Source organism: Acanthochromis polyacanthus, chromosome 4 (assembly GCF_021347895.1).
Source record: "Acanthochromis polyacanthus isolate Apoly-LR-REF ecotype Palm Island chromosome 4, KAUST_Apoly_ChrSc, whole genome shotgun sequence".
Taxonomy (NCBI): domain Eukaryota; kingdom Metazoa; phylum Chordata; class Actinopteri; family Pomacentridae; genus Acanthochromis; species Acanthochromis polyacanthus.
The window spans coordinates 25,023,908-25,040,069 of NC_067116.1; the positions used below are offsets into that span (position 1 = coordinate 25,023,908).

General features: G+C 40.1%; 1 protein-coding gene and 3 non-coding genes across 4 annotated transcripts; all 4 read left to right on the forward strand.

The window, feature by feature from the left end:
• The first annotated feature begins 1,314 nt into the window (after nucleotides 1-1,314).
• LOC110950723 (uncharacterized) lies at nucleotides 1,315-2,977 on the forward strand. Its single transcript, XR_007941354.1, has 2 exons — nucleotides 1,315-1,347; nucleotides 2,540-2,977. It is a non-coding gene; the product is annotated as an uncharacterized LOC110950723 (transcript).
• A 4,473-nt stretch (nucleotides 2,978-7,450) lies between these two features.
• Nucleotides 7,451-15,914, forward strand: ncl (nucleolin). Its single transcript, XM_022193488.2, has 16 exons — nucleotides 7,451-7,615; nucleotides 8,648-8,749; nucleotides 8,860-8,989; nucleotides 9,548-9,682; nucleotides 10,044-10,295; nucleotides 10,516-10,662; nucleotides 10,983-11,066; nucleotides 11,249-11,372; nucleotides 11,854-11,990; nucleotides 12,085-12,211; nucleotides 12,384-12,520; nucleotides 12,917-13,046; nucleotides 13,452-13,594; nucleotides 13,813-13,939; nucleotides 14,302-14,588; nucleotides 15,163-15,914. Exons 1-16 carry the CDS (start codon nucleotides 7,598-7,600, stop codon nucleotides 15,222-15,224), a joined length of 2,142 nt encoding a protein of 713 aa, XP_022049180.2. The 5' UTR covers nucleotides 7,451-7,597; the 3' UTR covers nucleotides 15,225-15,914.
• LOC127533818 (small nucleolar RNA SNORA57) lies at nucleotides 9,817-9,956 on the forward strand. Its single transcript, XR_007941694.1, has one exon. It is a non-coding gene; the product is annotated as a small nucleolar RNA SNORA57 (small nucleolar RNA).
• Nucleotides 13,976-14,102, forward strand: LOC127533816 (small nucleolar RNA SNORA75). Its single transcript, XR_007941692.1, has one exon. It is a non-coding gene; the product is annotated as a small nucleolar RNA SNORA75 (small nucleolar RNA).
• Nucleotides 15,915-16,162: the final 248 nt, after the last annotated feature.

The following is a 16,162-nucleotide window of genomic DNA, read 5'->3' on the forward strand; positions in this document are numbered from 1 at the left end:
AGTTGCTTCGCGCTGTTGGCTGTTGGAAACTGAATGCTGCTTCAGGACTGAACAGCTGTTCTGTGGTCCAGGCGCCCAGGACTGTTGGACTGTTGTTGTACGCATCATATTTCATAATTTCAGTTATGTTTAGTAATTCGGTAAAGACAGTTTTTTTCCACACTCGCAGCCTAAAACTTCTATGCATTTTTTCCACTTTCATTTGGTTTATTAAAAGACAGGATGTACTTTTTTTCATTCAGTGATGTTTAACCCCAATTTTGCTTCGTCTGTTTTAGCTTTTAAGCGCATAGTTACATCGTTTAGGCTCTCCAAAAATAATAATAAAAAAGAATAGAAAGAAGAATTGGAATGAAATAATACGCGGGGAAGCTTTTTAAACTCTGTTCCAAACCATTTTACATTATCATCAACATTTTTCTAGGGTTTTTTTTTTTTTTTTTTTTTTTTTTTGCCAAAACAAAATTACAACTAACTAAACTGTTTGTGCGTAATTACGCAACATGGCACAGAAACGACCGAAAAACACTAACCCTTCAGTGATAAATATTTGAAATAAATGATGTAGTCGTTTGCTAAGCTGGTCACAATTTAGAAAAGCAGAAAGTTGATGCCCAAAAGGAGCAAGCAGCAAGCACCTGTGATTCTTATCTGAGCTGGATTGCCACATGGTAGAAGTACAGAATCCACAAGGTAAATCTACAATATCAGGGGATTCCTTTAAGGTGTTGACTGCAACATCTTGTGAATCCATTCCAAAGTTGGTTTTCGGTCAGACAGAACCAATATCCGGCTCAGTAGTGCCTATAAATTCTCAAAAAAAAACATGTTCCACCTTGGCAAGCGCTTCTAATGTTTGAAAGTTATTTAATATGCACCGAGTTGAGGTTTACCTCAAACAGTATGCAAATGCCTGCTCTGCTCAAACAGGCACCGAGACTGTATCTCAGCTTTATCAAAATCCCATCTCTTTGCACGATGTGGGCTTTTTTATTTTTTATTTTCTTTTGCCTGAGGGAAGACATCGTTTATTTATTTTCTCACTCTTCCAGTCTCTTAGAAGTTTGCTGGGCGAGGAGCTGGCGGAGTTTCTGGAGTCGGAGGAGAGGGAGAGGCGGCTAGACGCTGTGCGCTCTCGGATACGGTTACTGCGAGATTTACGGATGGACACCCGGGCCAGAGGGATGTGGGCTCGTCTCCTTAACGACCAACCCGCAGCGAGGAGACACAAATCAGGAAACAAGAAAGGGGGGTCAGCGTCGCGGAGTGGCTGCTTCGGACACAAGATGGACAGGATAGGAACCATCAGCGGGATGGGCTGCTAAGGGTCGGAGCAGCGCGGCGATGGTGAGCGCTCTCATATCACAGTCCCGCCTCAGACTTAGATGGATTCTCTTTAAGCTCACAGAATGATACATAAGCAGAGGTCAGAAGGAAGAAAGAAACACAAGAGTGAGAGAGGGAGGAGATAAAGAGCAAGAGATTGGTGTAGTTTATGGAGGGACTGTGCAAAAGGATGGGTGGATGGGTGAATGAATGGCTGGAAAATTTGAAAAAAGAAGAAGAAAATGAAAACGATTTTTAAGGTTGTTCTTGATGCATTACCTTGCAATCACAGTTAGGCCTGTGTCGATTAAAAAACAAGTTTAAGTTGCAGTTTTACAGAGCACAGAAACTGGTTGTAATCTGCCAGGTGATAAATTCATGCCTGAATGAGAGGTCAGCTTGATGTAGGAAATCAGATGCATCATAGACTTCAGCTGTCTGACTGACTCTGCATCATGAGGAAAATGGTTATTTGAGATGATGTTAAACTGCAGGAGAGGAAACACACCATGTCTCAGACTAGTGATATCATTATGCTGCATGCAGTGTAGGGTCAGGTCAGGGTCCTTTTCAGACAGCAGGAAAACCCTTCTAGACTGATGTAAAATGATGTATGGGAACCAATCCAGTTAGTACTTAGCAAGTCCACTCTTATGCGCATCATTATGAATGATCCCATCTGCTTCATGTAGAAAACAAGAATGTTTCAGAAAAAAAAGAACAGGGGGAGATGGAGGAAGGAAGTGGGGATGCACACACACTTTTATACGCACACATGAAAATACAGCACCCTGTGGTGGAGGAGATCTTTCTGGGAAGCCCATTTACTTTACCCGAGTGTTTGGAGAACAAAAACAACAAAGGAGCTGTGTTGGTGAATGAAGTAATGAGGAAGTTAGGTGACACACAATTAGTCCAGAGGCTTGAGGCCTGCTTTGTGGTTGTGGAAAGCTGTGAAGTCCTGATGAAGGAGTGTGATTTTGTGACTAACATGAGGAAGTGTGTTTTTCATCAGTGGACACCCTTAAAAGTAGATATGTGCTTAGAGGTGAGGAGGCAGTCTAAAAACTTAGGATAGATTTAGATGTTCCAAGGATGACAGGAGGCTGATGAGTACACACTGGAGAAAAATCACACAATCAGTTAACTTGAGTTTATTAAACTGTCTCTGAAAAGTCTAATCTTTCCTCTCCTGTTTCTTCTCTTTCTCCAGCTCTCTGGACGATGGGTTTGGACAACAAAAGTGGAGTTTGTTCTTACCTGAGGGGGGAAAAAAAGAGAAACTCATCAAGTGACAGATTTTCGGTACGAAAGTCACCACAACCAGCATAAACAAAGACTGAGATGACAATGCTACAAAATCCTCATAGAAATATAACTCTCTCTCTCTCTATATATATATATATATATGCAGTATATATATGATAAACATGGAGGTATATATACATATATGTATACCATACAAAATGGTCAACAAACAGATGTATACTACAACATGGTGGACAATGGTGTAAAAATTACAAACCGCAAAGCTGTATATTATTGCTGCTGCTGCTGCTGCTGTACATTCATGTACTTCATCTTCTCCTGCATAAATGTATTTATGTTTTAAAAAAACTATTTATATGTTTATAAAAGAGATATTTATAAATATGAGTTTTATTTATGTAGCATTTTGAAAATGGATGCAAACTGCAGGTCAATTCTGTTTGTTACCTTTTCTTTTGTCTTAAATAGTTGTAAATGTTTTCAAAAATGATAAAAAAAAAAAAGAACATTCCATGTGCACTTACACGTGTTCTCTCTGGGTATTTGTGTTTCACTGACATCAGTAAATTCCAGTTAATGAATATTCTCTCTCTAGCTTTTGGGTAAAAATCTGGTATCCTGGACAAATTGACTTGTCTGGAGTTAGCATAGCCACTTGGCTGCTTCTAGTTTTTATTAAACTGTTCACATTTGGAAATGGTGTAACAAAGCATTCTAAATCAATAGGGGCACGTGTAAGATTAAAATTTCCAACAGGAGCGTGTTTATAGGTCTCGCTCCGACTCAACTATTCTGGATTAGGATAAGTTGGATTCACGGTTCATCTACTTTTCATTCAGTGTTCCCCTCAGAGAGTTGGAGATGTATGAATGGCGTCATCATAGCCTCATTAGGTACGCCTTTTAAAGCTGGTCCAAAGCAAGTCCAAGGTTTTGTAATCAACATTCAGTGCCATGCAGACTTACGCCATTTGAACATAAATTAGAGAGAGACAAACATTACAAGGAAAGTAGAAATGTGACATTGTACCATTACATTTCTCATTGGCCCGGAGTGATTTAGTAATAAGGTAAAATTCCCAAATCATCAGTCGTGGTAATCAGTAACTGTAACATTGTCAGTGGGCCAACGTCTCAAAAGCAGGGATTTTTTAAATCAGGCTTTGGCAGATTTTTTTTATAGTAGTGCTATCCAGTAAAATATGAAGAAAAAATACGCTGTTGGTAGATTTAGAGGACAAAAAAGATGAAGCAGGAAGTTTTGTTGCAGTAGCGCTTGGAACTTGGATCCAAGTGAAGCTGTTACTTCCATCACTTCAAGTTGTATGACGACTGTAATAATGTCTTTCTTGATGAGAAAAAGGAAGAAAAAACAACAAGAATACAAGGAAAGCACTACAGTGTATGAGATATTTTCAGAATATAAGATGGAAATCTCTAAATGCAAGTCTATAAAAGTGTGTTCATGAGGAAAACATGAAGATAAATTAGCTTGCTGAGATTTCAGAGACATGTTGTTCCAGAGGCTCATTGCTTAATCCCACTGAAGGGGTTGACGTGCCCAAAAGTACTGGAGGAATATCTACGGGTTGTGTTTATTCTAACTCAGAATGGGATAAAATGTGGATACTGAATGTGACAGTTTTAATTAGATGTTACTCTTCATTGCAGTAGGTCACGCACACACTGAAAATTTTTAATTAAAGTCAGGTTTAAAAGTCCTGCATAGTACTGTGGAAAAAAAACAAAATAACACTTTTACTGAAATTGGATTTTTACAGTATTCAAAAAAAAAGTGCTCAACCATGCATGAATATACTCCCACACTAGAGGGCATTGAAGAGCTGGGGGAAACAAAAACAAGAAAGGGAGACACCTGTTGCAAAAACGCAAGGAACCCCATCATTTTGTGTTAATTTTAAATGATTCAATGTAGATTTTTTTTTCTTTTTTTTTACCAATAAATTCTCTCCCTTATGCCAGCATAAACATAATGACACCTACAAAACCCATTCTACTAAATATGGGAGATTCAAAGGCAGGGACATGCAAATTTGAACACACCATATACTCAAACACAAATACATACATGATCCATCCATCCCTTAGATATACTCACTTTATCCTGGGGTTTGATTTGCTCTTCCATGGCAGGTCTAACAGAGAGACAGGCAACCGAGAATCGACCTGCTACTCTCCAGCGCTTGAACTGTGGGAGGAAACTGAAGCACCTGGAGAAAACCCAGAGGAAGATTATGCAGCTCCATTTAGGAAGGCCCCAGTCAGACAGTACTAACAACTGCACCACTATACATCTACTGCACCTGCTTGGGACAGCTTGCTCTCCAAAGAGTGACACTACGGGTCAAGAGCAAAATTTACACAGAGCAACACAAAAGCCACACACAGACTCCTCATGTAGCTGGTGTCCAAATTGCAGGGGGGGAAAATGGGCACAAAAAAACCTGAGAGAGGAAAGGAAACAATGTGGCAAATCACGATAACACCTGTCTCACACTGATAAAAGCTTCTCACAAGATGAGGCAAACCAACAGGGAGGGACGTACGCTTTTCAATAGCAAGATCTCGATCAGCACCAACATGTTAAATTTCGTACTGTGTTGTGGGTTTTGTTGAGGTCACGTTTATAGCAAAGCCGTCATTCATTAAAGGTTTTCATCAAGGACCAATAAACAAAAATAAAATGATAGATAGTGAGAAAGTAGTCTCATAGGCATGATAAAAATCTGAATATGAATGACTGCATAACAGAAACTGGGGAACATTTTACAGAGTTATATTCTCCCCCTGCCTCACATATTCCAAAGTAAAAAAAAATAGAAACTGAATTCTACAGCTCTTAACCTCACAACATTTGCTAAAGTTTTTGACAAAATCCTGTCATATTTCCATTTCCTCCTTAAAAAGTGTCCCAATATGAGTGTATAAAAGAGAACGAAAAGGCCCAGAAGACAGTGGTAAACAGTTACTGGCTTGTTCATGTGTTCCTTTTCATTTAGTCACTCACAGCAACGACACAGACACTTGCAAATATTACTGCGCATTAGGAAACATTACCAGGGATTTACCCCCGCTTATTTTCACAGTTGAGTTCCAGTCGTACTATGACACACTTTGTGCGGTTGCAGGAATAATGCATTTCCCTGTGATGAAGAAAATCCTCTCTTCCTTTGTAACAATGTTTAGGGAGGTCAAAATAGCATTCGGGTTGCATTGTAATTAGATAATTAGTGTTATTTACTCCATGTGTCAGTCGTTTTATTGCTGTGACTGAATCTATTTGTTGGATTCACAATATTTAATTCAGCCCGGCAAGACAGCAGTGTAAAGAAGAGAAATGCTTTGCTTATCCTGAGAGGCTTTGTAGTGTGTTACTGGATGTACTATCTCTGTATTACACTAACCTGCTGTTTGAAACTCACCAGCAGTGGGTTGTTTGTAGCAATCAGAGAAACATTAGTGATCACAGAGCAGGAAAGTCACAGCAACAAGATAAGATGAGGAGTGTTTTTTATCACTGTGGGGTTTAAGAGGATGAAAAGTGGTAAAGAGGGAGCAAGTTTTTCAACACTGAAAGACACCAGAGTTCAGAAGAAACCTCCTCAGTGTTAATAATAAGCGTGAATAAAAATATAGAATCTGATTTTTAAAAAATCAGACATTCACGTTTCATCTTACTCATCACTGTGTGGACAGCCTTATTTCACTGAGACTCCACTGTGAGTGAGGGATGGAAAATGCAATGCTGCCTCTGTGTGGTGTTGAGGGTTAACTACTCAAATGTGTGAGCAAGGAAATTTCCCCTGGGAAATAACTGGCTGACTGATGGATGAAATGCTACGTTAAATAAGATGAAGGTGTTTTTATGATTTGGACGACTTTAATGCCAAATTATTGTTGTCGATGGAGGGAATTTTTAGTTACTTTTAATTATTAAGTGAAGCAACCCGCAACAATGCAATGGAGCATTTTCTGATATATATATAAAACACATATATATAAATAATATAGATATTGTGAATCCAACAAATAGATTCAATATATATGAATGCTGACATCAGTACTGAAATTTAACACCATAGCAAATTTCAAAAGTTGGATTTTCCTCTTCAGGTGTACAAAGTGACATGAAATTAGAGAACTTAAGAGAAACTGTGGTTTTTATTTGTAAAGTGAATGAAAAGTATCGTCTTATAACTGCTCTGTTGTGTTTTTCCCCGTGGATTTACAACTGGTAGCTTAGCGTTCCGACTGATGCGTCACACGTGGTTGATGGTTCAAGGCAACTGGCCAGACCCACGTGGTTCACATAAACAGCTGCATGGTGTGGAAAGAGGCTTTGTATTGCTCCCACATAATGTACACATCATTTTCTCTCTCTCTCTCTCTCTCTCTCTCTGTGTGTGTGTGTGTGTGTGTGTGTGTGTGTGTGTGTGTGTGTGTGTGTGTGTGTGTGTGTGTGTGAGAGAGAGAGAGAGAGAGAGAGAGAGAGAGAGAGAGGGAGAGAGAGAGGGAGAGAGAGAGGGAGAGAGAAAGATAAATTGTCGATAATTCCTACTTCTTCTAACATTTAAAGTTAAATATCCACGTGGAAATAAAAGCTTGGTAAATTCAGATTTTTTTGAAGCACTGATTTAAAAGAAGACACAAAAAATTGCCTATATTGACGCATTTATCCATTTACTTGTGTATATATAGACAGCCTGTAGTTTCGTGCGGTAATAAATTCTTCGCCTCCTGTATGTAGGCGATGCGCAGGCACGATGTGAAAATGCTAACTTGTGATTGGCTGACACGGTCATGTGGGCGGGTCCGCGTGTGCGCGCAGAGCAGGGGAGTAAGGAGCGCGTCTTCGTCTAATCTGTCTTTCTGTCCAATGTCCCACCGAGTAGGCACAGCCACGTGCATGCAGTAGCTGTTTTGTTACTTGTCTATAAACGTCCAGGTCCCCGTGTTTCACTGAAACACACCACAGCAGCACCATGGTGAAGTTAGCAAAGGTAAGCCACAATGTCGCCTTTTTTATTGTTTAATCGTGTGTGTGAGCGCGCCTGTGGTAGAAATGAAGCTGTGTTTACGCATGAGGCCTCCACGGAAAAGTGGCTGCGTGTGCGAGAAAAGGGGGAAGCCGACACGAATGGAAAATGTCCGTTCATGTACGACAAACAGTGCATTATTTTCTTAAAATTATGACGTTTCGTTAAGAGTTTGCTCGGTCGAGAAAGCATGGGTAAATTTCTCCGCACTAATCGTTTCTTCTCGGCCGGAGAGCAGCCATGTTTGTGCGCTTGGCTCCCCGGCCTGCTCCTCTACCGCTAAATGAAAACTTAAGATGGCATTCATGCGCGTTCTCGACTTTAAGCATGGTGCTTAGAAATGCAAAGAAGACAAGACTTGAAATATCCCTCGAAACCTTCCTTGTAATACGGACATTTAACAGATAATGGTCAAACGAGATGTCTGCGCATCGTGTTAGCTCGATTTGCTACCTATTAGCATTAGCACGACCCCAAAATTAGATTTGACGCATGTTTCTTTCCATATGTGAGCGCAGTAGCACTTTGTCGCATTTACCGCAATCAACCGTAACATTGTAGATCTCATTTTAACGATTTACTTCGCGGTAACTATTCGGTATAGTTAAAAAAAATTTGACCGCAAACTGTAAAATTAGCCAACATGCTAGCTGGCCGACCCCTTAAGCTCCACGTGGGTTGTGCGCCTGCTCGGAGTGACACACGAGGCGAGCAACCAAAACCGAGAAAACACTTAGCACGGGCAGCTATCTCTAAAGAACTTCCTGGTAAACCGCCTCGGTTATTTTGTAGATTGATTAAATCACCAATGTCGGTGGAGGGTTTTGTGTTTTTAACTTTAAAGAATCGCATTATGTGTTAGCAAACATGGTGACGTGCACATATGCCTCCAGTACCGTGATTGCAAGTACTTTCTACTTACCTAACCTGAATTTTTGATTATTGAAGGCAGTAAGGTGGCTTTAATATTTTATTTTTTCTGTAACTATTTTGCAGGCAGCAAATAATCAAGCAAGTCAAAAGAAAAAGGCACCTCCACCCCCTAAAGAAGTGGAGGAGGAATCTAGTGAAGAGGACAGCAGCGATGAGGAAGAAGAGGTACAGACCTTTGCAATTTGTCCTATTTTTACATTTTTGTGTGCATTTGTGAATGTTTAAAGTAGTTTACAAAGTACACTCTAATGTGTCCTAATTCATTTACATGGCAGGCCCCTCCCCCCAAAGTGGTGAAGAAAGCCACACCAGCTAAAGCAACCCCGGTTGTTAAAAATGGTACTGCTGCCAAAAAAGCAGAAAGCGAAGATGATGACGATGACGACGACGAGGAAGATGATTCTGGTAAATAAACAAAATATACATGCAACGTTTATGTTTTTGTGTAATTTGAGTCTCACGTGTTTCATATCTTGAACCAGTAGGATTTGTACTGCCGCTTATATGCACATGGTCGTTTTTTAAGTACACATTAGTAGACATGGACATAAAAAAATATTAAATCCAGAAAACTATTAAATGCATTGGGCATTGGTCAGATACAATGAATGTGCAGTAAGTGTGCTTTTTTTTAAAATTGTAGCTGTAATGCAAGAGTGCCATATCATTGTGTAGAGCCATCATATCTGCTGTAAGTTGTGTAGACGTTTGTTGCATTGATGTCTCCAAATATTGCATGGAAGATATTTAGTAGTCTAAATTCAGATTCAGGAAACTTTATTTGTCCCCAGGGGGCAATTCATCCCACACAGTGAGATGTAGTGATTTTTATTTTAGAAATAAGAAATGCTAAATGGGACAAGGACATTGTAACACAGAAATTTTGATAGTTTTAACATAATTGCTCTCAAATTGAACCTAGTATTGTGCAAAAAGGTCTCATGACTTGTCAATCATCTACAGAGGAGTCTTCTGAAGAGGAGGCTCCCCCACCTAAGAAGACACCTGCCAAGGCAACACCAGCTAAACCTGCAGCAGCTAAGGCAGCCCCCGCAAAGGCAGAGGAATCTGATGATGACGACGATGATGAAGATGATGGTAAGTTCTGTTGTGCAGGGTAGACAACCAAAACAGATCTTGTTAAAAGCTTGATACATTTCTGAACTTATCATTTTCTTTTAACTATGGCAAGTCACCAGAGTTAATGACAGAATGTGAATATGTCCCCACACCCTCCATTTCTTGGCATACATGTAGTTGTTTAGTACTCATGTGTGTTATGTACGGAGGAAAAACAAATGCAGCGCTATGTCTTCGGTGCCGGTGTGTGTTCCATCGTCTGCCGGTTCTATCCTCAATCGCTGTTACATTCTTGTTTTATAGCTTTTTGTGGACTCCAGAGGTTTAGTCTTGAGCTACCACGATTAATATGGATGATTTTCATGTGTTTTCTGTTTAGATGAGTCTGAAGAAGAGGCCCCACCACCCAAGAAAGCAGCCAAGCCAGCAGCTAAACCTGCCGCCAAGGCCAAACCTGCAAAGGAGTCTTCTGATGAAGATGATGATGACGACGATGAGGATGATGATTCAGAAGAGGAGGCCCCACCACCCAAGAAGGCTACTCCAGCTAAACCAGCTGCAAAGCCTGCAGCAAAAGCCAAGCCTGCTAAAGAAGAGTCGTCTGATGAGGATGATGACGATGAAGAAGATGGTGAGACAAAGACTTCAGTTTCTCTTAATATTGGTAATACAAAGTCACTGAAGTGAATGGGTTTGAAACTATAGTTACAGCAGCGTGATGATCAACAAGGGACTTAATACTGATCATGTATGATGTCACCTTTTTATGTATCTGACACAGGTTAACGGAAAATGGTGTCATAATGGAATTTGGTCTCAGTAGTAATCAGACTTGTGCTTTGGCTTTTCAGACTCTGAAGAGGAGATGGACACCACTCCTGCCCCAGCAGTCGCCAAAGCAAAGAAAGCAGGCATGGTGAAGGCCAAGGAAGAGTCAGAGGAGGAGGATGATGATGATGACGACGACGATGATGATGAGGATGACGAAGAAGAAGATGGTAAGTTTTACTGATGTAAAAATGTTGTTTATGGTTTAATAGAGTATAAAAACCCATTTAATTTATGAAGTGGAGAAGTCAGTATTTGGACAACTAAAGCTCTGGTAGTGGACAAGGCGAAAAAGCCGGAGTGTAGAATGACAAATGCTAAATATGTGAACATTCCAAATTTCAATACTTTGCACTTATTTTCAATTCATTGAATGTTATTGCACTTACTAAGGGTTGGCTTTCTGTGTACCTCAGTCTATCATCAGTCTCTTCTAAATTTTCTTCTGCTTTTGCTGAGTGACTTTAATACAAGAAAACTTTCTGAACAGATGCCCCAGTGACACCTGGAAAGCGGAAGGCAGAGACCAAGAAAGACACACCTCCAGCCAAGAAAGCAAAGTCAGAAGGAGAAGGTATGAATAAAGGCATTGGCCCATTATTCTGATTTCACCGTTTTATGATGATCAACAAGGGACTTAATACTGATGTGTGATGTCACCTTTACTATTCTGAATTTGTCTGGCATACTTGTGCATGATTAATGCAGTTCTTCAGACATAATAAAACTGAGTTGAAATGTGTTCCTTTTTGCCAGGATTCTGTCTCTTTGTTGGAAACTTGAACTCCAACAAAGACTTTGATGAGATCAAAGCATCACTGAGAAAGTTCTTCACCAAGAATGACCTTGAGGTCGTCGATGTCCGGTTAGGAGGATCAAAGTAAGTACTCAATGTTTTGTTAATGTTTTTTTAAATAACATTTATGTCTTTGGCTGTGAATACTGGTGATCAGTGTTTGTTAGTAATGCATGAGTATGTGTGTAAAATGAGTGCATCACAAGCTGAGCTTTCTTTGATTCAAGTGTTATTCTATTATCAGTACTTTGTTGTGGTTACAGTAGATGTTTAAGTTTCTGATCTTTTTAATTGTGTTTGTATTGATAACAATACGGTGTTGCCTCTGAATTTATCTAAGAAATTGGATCTAGGTATAGTTAATGGAAAAATAATATATTAAGTCAGTAAGAGTCAATTGTTGTATTCAGTTGTTAACTGAATACTATTGTTGTTTTGGGAACATAACATTTTTTTAAAAACTTCAAATGATCTGAAAATGCAACCTAGGACATTGTTTTTAAACCGCTGATTTATGGAAATTGAAGCAAGAATCCTAATCGTTCTTTTGCGACTTACCCAATAGAAAGTTTGGTTATGTGGACTTTGGATCTGAAGAGGACCTGCAGAAGGCACTGGAGCTCAACGGCAAGAAGATCATGGGTCAGGAGGTCAAACTGGACAGAGCCCGAAGCAAAGAAGGCTCACAGGATGGCAGGAAAGGTATAATACAAAAAAAAAAAAAATAGATGTTTTTCAAGAGATTGAAGAGAAGTTGTTCCCAATACCCATGCTGACTTTGCCTTGTGTTCCACAGAGAGGGATGCACGGACACTGTTTGTAAAGAACCTTCCCTTCTCTGCAACGGCTGATGACCTGAAAGAAGTCTTTGAGGATGCTGTTGACATCAGGCTACCTCAGGGCCAGAACGGTTCAAACAGAGGGTAAGCCCGCTAACTGACAGGCTGTAGTTCCTCAGCATTTTTTAATCACAATTGTGCAATGGTTCTACCTATTTAGTGGAATGCAGTATAGCTACCAAATAGGCAAATGTGGCTTGGATTTAGCAATATTCAAGTCTTGTGGTAGACATGAAGTCTTTTCTCCTTTTTGCAGCATTGCCTACATCGAATTCAAAACTGAGGCTGAAGCAGAGAAGATGTTGGAGGAGGCCCAGGGAGCTGATGTACAGGGAAGGTCTATAATGATTGACTTTGTTGGAGAAAAGAGCCAGAAAGGAGCCAAAGTGGCAGGTAAACATCTAAGACTATATTGTATAGCCGTGAGTCTGGTATTGGTAGTTTAGCTGTTTAACATGTGCACTTAGACATACTGCTTATTGCATTTCTATTTACACAATTATGTTTGCTGAGCAGTAACACTTAGCTTTATAACAGTGCAACTTGATCAGTGACTTATTACTCACTGCAACATTTTAGTCACTTCTTTCTTTTAAAGGTCAGTAAATTTTTATGTAGCGTAGATTGTTTTGGGTTTTTTGTTTTTTTTTTCCCCAAGTATCATCATAGTAGTGACTGGTATTCACATCATGTTGAAATACACCTCTTTGTGAACGACAAGATAGCCAAAGAAAGAGCCCCTTAACCTTATTTGCCTAACTCATTTCCTTTCTGCCTTTCTTCTTGCAGCATCAGGAGCAGTCAATAAAACGCTGGTAGTGAATAATCTTGCATTCAGTGCTACTGAGGAAGTGTTGCAGTCTACATTTGAGAAGGCAGTCTCTATCAGGATTCCACAGAAAGATGGCAGGCCCAAAGGGTGAGTAACTGTGTGGTACATGTATTGACAAGTAAAATGCCACCCTTAAGTCCAAAGAGAACTTGTCATCCTTCTATGGTTTTGCCTTTTTCATCCTTAAGTCAGAAGTAACATGTCAAACTTGTGTCCCTTCTCATGAGCTCCTCATAATCTTACTCATGGTTTTGCATGGATTCGCACGAGAAGCAGAGCCAATGCGCAGTTAGAACAGGCCTGCCCTACCTTCATGTGGGTGTTGCTTATGTCTGCTGTGCAACAAGTAGAAATGTCTGGGGGGGAGCATATACTTGTACCTGATTTGGTAAATAATAATTGAAGTTTAAATAAAGTATAGTTGATTTGTTTTTGTTAATTTTTGGGCTTATGTGAATGAGCGTGTTGACAATGTTATTCTTCTGTCCTTAGTTTTGCTTTTATAGAGTTTGAGAGCAATGATGATGCTAAGGAAGCTCTGGAAAACCTCAACAACGCAGACATTGAAGGCCGGTCAATCCGACTGGAGTACAGCCAGAACAGCGGTGCAAGAGATGGGGGCAGGGGAAACTCGGGTATGTATGCAAACTAAACTGATGTGAAACTGAGTAGTTGTGTTATCCCAGATTCACTTAACCAGATGTGATGAAAATTTGACTTCCTGACACTGTGTGATGATTCAAAGATAGTCAAGTCCTGATCTGGTCTAAGCATGAGGCTTCAATGTGTTGAAGCATTTCTCCTTACAGTGATCATTAGATAAGTGTTATTGATGTTTTTTTGTTTCTACCAGGTCCAACAAAAACCCTCTTTGTCAAGGGTCTGTCTGAGGACACTACAGATCAGACCCTTAAGGATTCCTTTGAGGGTGCTGTAGCAGCCAGGATAGTTACAGACAGAGACACAGGGTCCTCAAAAGGGTAAGTTTGGAGAGGTGCAAATACTCCTCCTGTTTAGTCTTCTCATGAGCACCGCTCTGTCCAACAGTGGCAGTGTACGGATTCGCATGAGAAGTAGAGCAAACTCGCAGTTAAACAGGCAGCTACCTTAGTGGGAGTTGCCCATGTCTGATGTGAAACACAATAATATGGAACGACTTTAAATTCTGTAGAAATACATTAATGACGACTCGGCTTGCATATCAAAGTTTTTGATATAATTTGACCATTTTGGCTGCAGTACATAGTACTGTCAGTGGAAATTCAGATTTTTAGGCATTTTAAATCACTTGTTTCCATGATTCTTTAAGTGAGGTATAATTAAACCCTGTGTTGCTCTGCAGCTTTGGCTTTGTGGACTTTGACAACGAGGATGACTGCAAGGCCGCGAAGGAGGCAATGGAGGATGGCGAGATTGATGGCAGCAAAGTGACCCTGGACTACGCCAAGCCCAAGGGTGAAGGCGGCTTCCGTGGAGGCCGGGGTGGCGGCTTTGGAGGCGGCTTCGGTGGGCGTGGTGGTGGCAGAGGAGGGCGGGGCGGTTTTGGTGGTCGCGGTGGCTTCGGCGGAAGAGGTGGAAGAGGTGGTCCTCGTGGAGGTGGACGCGGAGGCGGACGAGGTGGTTTTGGAGGTAAGGAGAGTTAGACCAAGCCAACAGGGAAAAACGTTTTAGCCGTGCTGTTATGGTGCTTTAAATATAATGGTAGAACATGCCATGAGTGAAATAAGCAAGTCAGTGCCATGACTGAACAGTGTTTTTCTTTAGAATCAGTTTTGATTGCAGGTATTTATGGTTGAGTTTCTATAATGTTACAACATGCCATTGTGTAACGGAGAATTATTAGGGCTTCATTTGCAGATAAGCAGGTATGTTGAAGCTGCAGAGCTGGAGACCAATTTGCATTATTGTAAATCTGCACACTGAAGTGAGCAAACATGTAGCATTACACCTAAACAGTTGAAGGCGTAAGTAACTATATTCATGGCAAAACCTCCATGAATATCAAATTTTATAAACAGGTGAGTTTAGGGGGTTAAACTCCTGCTCGAAAGAGGAGTTTAACTTTATTACATGTTTGAGCAGTAAGAGATAAGATTTTGGATTAGTAAGAACTTGGCAATACCTGGGCAAAGTGAGGGTTGGTAGAATAAATGTGATAATGCTAACCAGTCAACTAAGCTTCCTTTTTTTCCCCACATTTCAGGTGGAAGAGGTGGAGGATTTGGAGCCAAACCCCAGGGGAAGAAAATCAAGTTTGATGACTAAAGCCTTAGTCTGTTTTTTTTTTTTTTTTGAATGGACTCTGGTTTCATCAATTTTCAGAGCTTTTGGACATTCCAGAAAGCGTCATTGGTATATATTTAACTGTTAATGGGCATTTTAGCCCCTTATTTAGACTCCTCAAACCTTCCACATCCTTCTGTGCCAGAATGGTACTTTGACCTTTTCAGCTTAAGTGCTATGTGTGAGTAATGAATGTCCCGAATGCAAACCTGCACCTCTTGCCCTTGACAGCTTACTTGCTTTTCTGAAGGAGAAAAATGGAATGGGTCTGGCAAACAAGTTTGCTGTGAAGATATGTTCGTCTAGACATTGTGTAAATTTAAAACAGTTTGTATGATTCATTTTACCTTTTGTAAAAAAAAGAAATACACCTGTATCCATGTTTTTTTGTTTTTATTTTGTTTGTCATTTAATTTGCTTTAGATGCCAAGTTTTACTGTAATGTGCAAAGCATATTTTGATAGCTTTGAGCCCATGCTCAACAGAGTTGAGTGTTTAGGATTATGGATGTTTTTGTCTATTCGTTTGGTAGGGCACAGTCAGTGTTTAAGTTCAGGATGGAAGACCTAATCTATGTAACATAAAATCTTTGTAGTGCATTGACTAATTTTTCTCCCATCTCTCAAGATTTTCTCGTAAATAAATAAAACCTTGTAGGTGGTGATTTTTAAATGTCTGTCCTGATTATACTTAATCAGTCTGAGGCATTGATAAGAATCAGCAGAGTCCCACTGGCTGTAAGTATAATATGGAGCTGTCGGAGAATAGTTGTAATGAAGAAGACATTTTGACATGGCTTATTGCTTTTAAAACATTAGAGCATCCCCTCCATGAATTCTACTGACGTGCAGTTTGTCAAAGTCTACTTTTATGTTGAAAGCAGTTTGTAATGGTGTTCAGGTCAGTGGCCTTGGATTGGA

Excerpts from the sequence above, each read along its gene's own strand:
- ncl (XM_022193488.2), top strand. Across the intron at positions 8,990-9,547 it reads CGACGAGGAAGATGATTCTG|AGGAGTCTTCTGAAGAGGAG; the intron begins GTAAATAAACAA and ends AATCATCTACAG. Across the intron at positions 10,296-10,515 it reads TGATGACGATGAAGAAGATG|ACTCTGAAGAGGAGATGGAC; the intron begins GTGAGACAAAGA and ends TTGGCTTTTCAG.